Below are 9,585 nucleotides of genomic sequence, written 5' to 3' on the forward strand. Positions count from 1 at the left end.
GAGCTCTGGTGGCATAGTGCTTAAGGCATTTGACTGCTAACCAGAAGGCTGGGGGTTCAAACCCACCAGCCACTCCTTGGAAGGAGGTTGGGCAATCTACTTCCATAGTGATACTGTCTCAGAAACCCAGGGAGAGTTTATCGTGAGTCATAACTGAATCGGCGGCAGTGTGTTTAGGTTGTTTTTTTTTTTTCCCCCTGGATTTCTGTTGTTTTTATTTTATTTGTAATTTTTTGTTTATTTTGTCAGCTTGTTCTTATATTGTTTTCTTAAATTGTTCTAAAATTTTGTTTGTATTTTCCTTAATTTTATCAGTGTTTTCCTTGATCTGTCTCTCAATCTATTGAAGGTACTCAAATATAATTCTTCTGAATTCCTTATCAAGGAGTTCAAATGCTGCTTCTTCCTCAAGAGATCTGAGTTTGTATCCTGAGCCCTTGTTTCTACTACTTTATCTTGGTGATTTCTGGTATTTAATCCACTTCTTTACCTTTGTGTGGACTGTGATGGTTGGATTTCTCCAAGACATTGTAGTGGTGTTGTATTTATATTTAATGTCTGAAAGAAAATGAGGTTGTGTTCACAGATCTCTGTTAGCTGTTCATAAGGAGCAGTTGCGGGTGAGGTGAGCTAGTATTGGCTGCTGTCTGTCATTGGTTACTTAGTGCAAAAGCAAGTGGTACCCCTCACTCAGTGGGTGGGGCTGTAAGAGATGTAGTTATGGTTGGGTTATGTTGGAACAGTTGCTGTATTCCACTTGTTAGACAAGAGAATAAAATAAAATAACATAAACCACCAAAAAGATAAAACTGAGAACAAAAACTTAAACTGTATAAGTAAAAGGTAGCAATTGCAAAAATCAAAATATCTTTTAAAAGTATATTAAAGAAAGATAGTGAGAAAAAGACAAAAGAAAAAGCCACAATATCTTGGGAAGGAAGAGTGAAAGAAAAGAGCAAAGATGAAAGAATAGTAAAGAAAAAATGGGAAAATTGCATAAGGAAAAGCAAGGAATGGGAAGAACCAAAAGAAAGAAAAAAGGGGAACTAGTGAAAGAAAAAAGGAGGAAGATAAAAACACTAATTTAAAAACAGGCAATCAAAAACAGAACTGTGAGGGGCAGGGCACGGCACCCAGGCTCTGTCGGGGCACAGACTGGGGTGGAATTCTTGCTGGTCAAGATCATGTGTGGAGGCGGAGGATAGCCACACCTCTATTCACCAAGAATGTAGGATATAAAAGTATTAAGGGAGATATCACACCTTTCCAGTCATCAGCCTCCAGGGAGGCCACCCATGCTATCTTCATACTGCATTGCCTGTCTAGGTAAGAACACCACTTGCAAATATTCAAAATGGTTGTCCCTTCAGGACACCCTCGAGCAGTCCACAGGTCTGTTTTTCTCCTTCTCCCCATTTGCCTTTCTGGTTGTCAGGCATCAATACAGTCTTTGCCCATGCAATCCTTAGTGAGCAGAGATGATTCTTAGATTGCAACTGGGAAATATTAAAAAATGATTCTACCCTCGGGATAGCCAGCAGTCCACAGCTCCATTTGTCTCCTTACTCACAGTTTTCATTCAAGTTCTTATACTACTTGGTATTTAATCTATTTCTTTATCTTTGCCTTCATAACTCAGGGTTCCATGATCATCTTTTGTATCTGTTTCAGTTGGTTTCCCACTGCTTTGTTGCACAGGGTCTGTGTAGCTTGTGTGCCTATTCTGCCATCTTGCTGGAATGCCCTCTTACTGTGCAGTGTTTTCATGTACGTTAATAGATATCCTCTGAGGCAGGAGGTGCAGATGTGAATAATGAGACTTCATAATGTTTACCTAACCTTATTGCAAAAAGGGCAAGGAGGCCACATATTCTGACCTCCTCTAATCCCACAAGAGGAAGACAGAATCACCATCAATAGCCCAAGGCCTATGCCTGCAAGGCCAGACATGCTGCCTCCCTCCAGCCCTTTCTCCAACCCTTCCTCCCAAAGCACCCACCACCTCTCTCCTGGGTTTGATAATTCACTGCAGTGGCCACGCAGAACTCACAGATTACAGGGTTTATTAGGGAAGCACCAGGCTACAATTCAATTTCAGGAAAAATGCTCAGTCTCTCTCCCCAGCCCGCCATCTCTGTCTCTCCCCCAGCAGTGCATGTCCCTCCATGTCTTACTCAGCAGTGTATGTCTCTTGCATCTCTTTCCCAGCAGTATGTGTCTCTTTCAGGGGCCGTTGTCTCTTTTGGCAGCACATCTTCCTCAACGAGCAGTCAGAGAGAGTTCTGCCTCTAGGAGGCCTCCTTTTGAGCTTGGCAGAGTGGCCAAACTAGCCAATCATAGCATCAGAACTCTAAGCACCTGAGAGAGAGCCTCCCATAACATTGCATTGTGCCACACCCAACAGAAATAACCCAGGTGGATAACATTTATAACGTTATCAGGAGCTCCTCGGTTGCTCATTCCACCACTGAGTTTACAATGACCTATGGGTAGAAGAGCCATACTAAGTAATTTACTACACTGCATTTATTTAACTTGTTTATGAGTACACAGTTCTTAATGATAGGGCAGAAATAGAGCTCTGGTGGTATAGTGCCTAAGACTTGACTGCTAACGAGAAGGCTGGCGATTCAAACCCACCAGCCATTCTTCAGAAGAAAGATTGGGAGATCTTTTTCCATAGTGATACTGCCTCAGAAACCCAAGGAGGGTTCACTATGAGTCGTATCTGACTCAATGGCAGTGGGTTTGGTTTTTAGTCTTAAGTCACACATCCTCAAAGGTTATAATTAGAATCTCTGGTCAGACTTCATTAATAACTATTTTGAAACTAGTGTGTATGTGTAAAACTGTTAATAATTCTGAACATTTTCACCAGTAAGGAATGTAAATATAAAATGATATATTTAAATAGATGCTACCTTACTAAATTTTAGAATTTTAAGATAAGAGTTATACGATGATCATCTTAATCTACTTGAGAATGAAATTTCAATGGCAAGTATCTTCTTTTTATTACCTTTAATCTTTGAGAATATATCAATATCAACCTAGCATATAGTAGTTGCTCATTAAATAACTGGCATTTAGTGACTGAGGGTGAAGAAACAATAAGAAATTATGTGAGAGTCATTTATTTAACTTATTGTAATTTCTTTTTGAGTGAGAAATATCTACAATGTTCAGTTTATTTTAAATTTTAAACAACCAGAAATTTTGTAAAATGTTGGATAATAAACGTATTATAAGAAATAAATGTTTTAGGTGCCGTCTAGTCACCTCTGACTCATAGCGACCCTATGTACAACAGAACAAAACACTGCCTAGTCCTGTGAAAGTTTTCCAGTAATATATCAGAAAATGTTTCACTGTTATTCATAAGGTTTTCACTGGCCAGTTCTTTGAGAATGGGGTGGTCCCTTCCTTCTTCGGAGTCTTTCTTAGTCTGGAACCTCTGCTGAAACCTATCCACCGTGGGTAACCCTGCTGATATTTGAAATACCAGTTGCGTAGCATCCAACCTCACAGCAACATGCAAGCCACCACAGTACGACAAACTGACAAGTGGTGGTGTTGGTGGTGTTAGGTGCCATCAAGTCAGCATCTAACTTATGAAAGTTAAGAAAGTTGCCACCTAATTTATGAAATAAATTGAATAAGCCATCACAATAACTTAAGGGATACGGAAAAGAAAGGTAAAAAGGGAGGAAAAGAGTGGCAAATCTCAAGGACAGAGGAGATGTAGAACCTTAATAAGGATGACCCAAATCATCAGAAGGCACAACACAAAATATTGGAAGCTCAGTCTTAGTGGTTGCCAAAGACTGGGGAGAATATTTATTAATGTCGCTTAAAATCAAATAAACATTAAAATGTAAAAATCATAAATACATCTGAATTTGATATAAAATGTTAGTTAATTCATACCTGTCCAGTTATGGAAGTGGAGGAACTTAACTGAAGAAGGAACATGCTCTTAAGTTTTAACAGAGAAAAAAATATTTGAAATGATGAGGAATATGGCTTTCCATTTTATAGTGAATGAAACTTCATGGACGGACATCTACAGTGTGGCATTTCAGAATGTCAAAGCTAAAAACAGAGCTTCTACATTTTTTTGCCTCTGATGTTGATATAAAGTTAATTCATCTCAAAGGCCAAGTGAAATTAAATTACAGGGTAGAGGGCATGTAATGTGCACTTCCTGTGTTTGCTACGTTTAATGTAGCTTTTGACAGTGGTGAGGATATTTGTTGTAAACTAACTAATTTCAGAGGTTTTTTGGCTAAATTGTATTTTCAGGTACTAATTCCAATATTATCATGACAATTTTCTTTGCTTTCACTTCTTTCATGAGCTATTTGTATGATGAAAAACTATTGAGTCATTAGCTAATGACACCATTTATTGTTATTCAATCTTAAAGTTACTCTATAAATATGCTCTTAAACAGAATGATTTCATTTACATCTCTGTAGGGCAGCTTTACTAAGGAAAAGCATTGCATATATTCGAAATATGCACTACTTACACTGTTGCTTTTATCCCTATAAGTTTTAGTAACATTGTCATCAAATCACTTATTTTCTAGTGCAAGCTACCCACAGTAGAAGAATGTATGCAGTTAGCTGAGGCAGCCCATGCAGATGGAAATATATTTGAAACTATAAAGTATTATTTGTTAAGTCAAGAACCTGAAAAAGCTCTTCCTGTTGGTATTTGCTTTATTAAAGGTGAGTTTCTAGTTGGTAATATAGTTTAAAATATTTATTTATTTGATACTTTCACTCATATGATAATGAACCTTAAAATCAAGTAAGCACTGCCTATGCTAAACTAAAACAAGATACAGATTGCTGATGTGATATGTGATATCCCTTCTGATTATATGGTTATGGGACCCTGAAGGGGGTTAATAGGTGCATACTATGATCTAGGAAATATAGAGTAGATTAAATTGGTCACTGTGTTGGATTGGGTTCTCTAGAGAAACACAAAAAACAGCAAAGTGTATATATATATTTATAGAGAGAGAAAGAGAGAGAGAGAGAGATTTATCTTAGGTAAATGGCTCACAAGCGTGTAGAAGCCGACAAGTACAAGATGAAAAGTTCGTCTCTGGAGGGGGATGGGGCCCAGAGCCACCTGGCTTTCGCACGCACAGCAGAGGAGTTCAAGCCACAAAGTTCGTCTCTGGAGGAGATGAGGCCCAGAGCCGCCTGGTTCCTGTAAGCACAACAGAGCCGAGAGAGTCAAGCTGGCACGCAGCACGCTGGTTGCTGTTCCCAACAAAGGATGAATCCGAAACCTCCAGGGCGAGCGGCGAGCCGCTCACTCAAGGAAGTATATAGTCCGGAATGCCATTCTTCCAGCTTGTCCTTGGAATAGCATTGCAGGTAGGCCACACCCCTGGGGAAACTCCCCTTGGGCAGACCAGCCGCTCAGAACTCAGTCATCTGATCCCATCATGGGAACTACCCCTCACAACTGGAGTCCAGCCAAGTTGACACATCTTCAACTATCACAGTCACCAAGGAATTACTTGCATAGGTTAAAATTAGATGAACAAGATTTGATATTGTTATTGTTATTATCATTATCATTATTATTTAGAGTAACCTTTTATTTGGTTTTATTTTATCAGAATGCATCAGCAGTTCAGACTGGACTTTGGATACCGTTTACCCTGTTCTTGACCTATTGAGTTATATTCGTACTGAAAAATTAGTCTTGCATACATGTACTGTGTGAGTACTTTTTCTCCAAAATATTTAAATGAACTTATGTGTTGTTTTTAAAAAGGCTCTATTGTTTTTGATGTTCAGATTAAGAAATGGAATTGTATTCTATAGGTAGCTGCACTTGTAGAAAAATCACATTTGTATTTGTTATGTTCTTAATTAAAAATATGGAGTTCAATTTGAAAGAGAAATACTAAAGCTTAGTGGTCCAATTAGAAATATTTAGTTCACTGTCTATAAATGTATGTGTACATACACATATATATGCACATACACACTGGTTCAAAACTTTTTGATGATTTTAGACCTCAAGTCTCCAAAAAACTAGACCTCAAGTCTCCAAAAAACTAGTCATATTTCTAAATAATCTTTGTGTGCAAAGCATCATACTTGTCTTGGAGGGAAAGATGAGAGTGCTAGGAAGTAAAAAATAGAAAACAGACACCATCCATGAATTCAAGTAACATTTTAAGGACACTATTATCCATATGCTTAAAGCCACCGAAGAGTTATGTATGATTTGCTAAAGAGGATTTAGGCTATTTTTATATGAATTGCTCTTGTGTAATTGATTATACAGCAATCTGGGAAATTTGGGCAAACTTCCCCCCATTGGAAATGCAGTGGGTATTTTTGCCTTTTCTTGTAGTCTACACAATGTACCAGGAATTTCTAAAGCTAAGAGAATTACTTAGGGAGAAATTGCATGAAGAAATCCAAAGAAAAGAGGAAAAACAAGCAGGAAAGAGTTAAATATTATTTATTGAATTTAAGTAAAATTACAATTTATGATATAGCATAAATGGCTAAATAGGAATTATTAACTGGTAAATAAAATATTTCTAAAATTCTGAAAATTTTCTAAACATTTTGCTATAAATGTCACCCATCAAAATAGAGAGGTACAAATGCATGAAGTATATATAACAGTAATATTCTATGCCTCAGATTATGGATTTAAAGAAAATAAATACATTCTCTTTTAGAGCTCGAAATGAGTTGCTCATCTTATGTGGTTATATTGGTGCCTTGTTGGCTATCAGAAGACAGTACCAAAGCATTGTTCCAGCACTTTATGAATATACAAGGTAAAAACATTAATTTCTCTTGCTGTCATGAAATTAAGGAGCTCTGGTGGCTCAGTGCCTAAGGCATTTGGTAACCATAACATTCGTGATTCAAACCCACCAGCCACTCCATATAAGGAAGATGAGGTTCTCTACTTTCATAAAGATTTACTGCCTTGGAAACCCAATGGGTTTCGCAATGAGTTGGAATTGACTTGATGGCAGTGTGTTTGGTTTTGGTTATCATGAAATTAGAGGAATTCCTTTCACTATGATGGATAATCTCTAAGATCAAAAAAGGCATCAAACACAAATACATGCATTCCTTTATTCACTTAGCATGTTCTTTATGATATAAGCAATTAATTATATGAATTAAGAATGCATTAGACTATAAATAATAAGAATCCTAAAATTAGTTTGAGCACATAAGTTTATTGCTTTTGCATGTCAACACACTTGACATAGGCATTCCACCTTACAGCTGTGCCTTGATTCCATCAACGACCTAGATTTTTCCTTTCTTTTAACTCTGTCATTCTTGCTTCTCTCCTGTTGCTTGAGTTACCCATGGTTTACAAGATAGCTGCTACCCTTCCCTGTGTTATGTCTACATTCTAAGCAGAAAAAAAAGTAAAAGTGAAAAATAAAAAATAAAATAAACCCACTACCATCGAGTCGATTCTGCCTCGTAGTGACCCCCATTGGGTTAATGAGATGATAAATCTTTACAGGAATAGATTGCCCCAGTCTGCAGAGTGGCTGGTGGGTTTGAACCACCAACCTTCTGGTTAGCAGTTAGATGCATTAGGCACCAGAGCTCCAGTGCCACCAGAGCTCCTAGGGTGAAAGAGGCCACAAAGAGCTTTCTCCTGGCAAGATACCTTATTCAGGAAAAAAAAAAAAAAAATCCCACTTAGGGCTTTATGCTCTCAACTCGCTGGCCAGAAGTACTGTAGTACTTTTAAAAACATACAGAAAGTAGAGTATTTTAGCTTTCCAATCTCTGCAGTAAAAAAAAAAAAAAAAAGCAAAATTAAAGAGGTTTGTGGGTGTCAAGTAATTCACTATTTTATATTCAGATATAACCTATCTTCTAAACTGTATTTCTAACAGCTTACTGCACTCTACTTACTATGCTTAACCTTGTTATGCTCAAAAATAAAATCCACAGTGCCTTGTTAAAAACACATTTCCAAGTCCGCTTACTAGTTTAATAAGTAGTAGGTGACCATTTTAGTTCTAAATGTACTAAGAGTATATAGGGTCATGGTTCTCATTATCTGACCTACAGAAAGGTTACTCAGTAGGTCACATAATTCCATAAGAAAAGTGTTTCTCATCCCTAACTTCTCCCACTTGTGTAGGTGAAGGAGTAGTTGCCACCTAGTTCAGAATAAGAACTGTTGCTATTGTGTTGGTATGTGCCATCAAGTTGGACCTGACTCATAGCGACCCCTCTTTGGGTTGTCGAGGCAGTATCACTACGGAAGTAGATTGCCCAACCTTCCTTCCGGGGAGTGGCTGGTGGGTTTGAACTGCCAGCCTTCTGTTAGTGCCTTAGGCACTACGCTACCAGAGAATGGAGTTAATAAGGAGCCCTGGTGGTGCAATTGTTAACTACTTGGCTGCTAACTGAAAAGTCGGTACTTCAATCTCACCAACTGCTCTACAGGGGAAAAGATCTGGCGATCTGCTCTCCTAAGGACATGCAAGTCACCATAGTACAACAAACAAACAGATGAGTGGTGCTCATAAAGATTACAGCCTAGACAACTCTATATTGTTCTTGTTAGATGCTGACGAGTCAGCTCCGACTCACAGTGACTCTACGTACAACAGAATGAAACACTGCCTGGTCCTGTACAAGCCTCACAATCCTTACTAAACGTGAGCCCATCGTTGCAGCCGCTGTGCCAATCCATCTCTTTGAGGATTTTTCCCCTTTTTCCCTGACCCTCCACTTTACCAAGCATGAGATCCTTCTCCAGGGTATGGTCCCTTCTGACAACATGACCAAAGTAGGTGAGATGAAGTCTGGCCATTCTAGGTTCCAAGGAGCATTCTGGCTGCACTACTTTTCTTCTGTCCTATGGAATCAACCCTATGGCACACAAAGACAACAACAACATGGAGTTAATACTTCAGAGCAGCCAAGGAAAAATCTGCATCTACACAGGCAGTATAACCAAAATTTGAAAGTAACTTAAAAAAAAGAAATCTAGTTTTTTTTTAATGTTCTAAAACATAAAAGTTGCCATTTTAACCATTTAAAAGTTTATGATTGAATGACCTTAATTATATTCCCAGTGTTGTACACTCTTATTTCCAAAACTTTTTCATCACTCAAATGGAAACTCTATTCCCATTAAGCAATAATTCCCATTCCTCTCTCCACCAGCCCTTGAAAACCTCTAGTCTACTTTTGTCTCAATGAATTTGCCTATTTTAAATACCTCATATAATTGGAATCATTCAGTATTTGTTCTTTTGTGTCTGGCTTATCCCCAGTGTTTTCAAGTTTCATCCATGTTGTAGCATGTATTGGCCATTCATTCTTTTTTATGGCTATTCTGGTTACCTGGTGCCCCTCTGACAAGAATATACCACAAATGGGATGGCCTTAATAATAGGAGTTTATTCTCTTAGTTTGGAGGCTCTAAGTCCAAGTTCAAAGTGCCAGGCTTTAGGGGCTGGCTAAAAGCCCCTCAACCTTGGGGGTCCAGCTGTGCCTCCTGTTCCCAGCCCACTGGAGCTAGAGGCATTTCTTCACTCAG

General features: G+C 38.3%; 1 protein-coding gene across 1 annotated transcript in view; it reads left to right on the forward strand.

The window, feature by feature from the left end:
- WDR17 (WD repeat domain 17) overlaps positions 1 to 9,585 on the forward strand; it is a 170,482-nt gene that overhangs the window by 136,734 nt on the left and 24,163 nt on the right. The window contains exons 25-27 of the mRNA XM_042782268.1: positions 4,592 to 4,733; positions 5,645 to 5,747; positions 6,728 to 6,829. Coding sequence (XP_042638202.1) covers positions 4,592 to 4,733; positions 5,645 to 5,747; positions 6,728 to 6,829 — 347 coding nt within the window. The remainder of the gene's footprint in view (positions 1 to 4,591; positions 4,734 to 5,644; positions 5,748 to 6,727; positions 6,830 to 9,585) is intronic.

This window comes from Orycteropus afer, unplaced genomic scaffold (assembly GCF_000298275.1).
Source record: "Orycteropus afer afer isolate SDZICR_OR568_19922 unplaced genomic scaffold, OryAfe1.0 scaffold00278, whole genome shotgun sequence".
Taxonomy (NCBI): Eukaryota; Metazoa; Chordata; class Mammalia; order Tubulidentata; family Orycteropodidae; genus Orycteropus; species Orycteropus afer.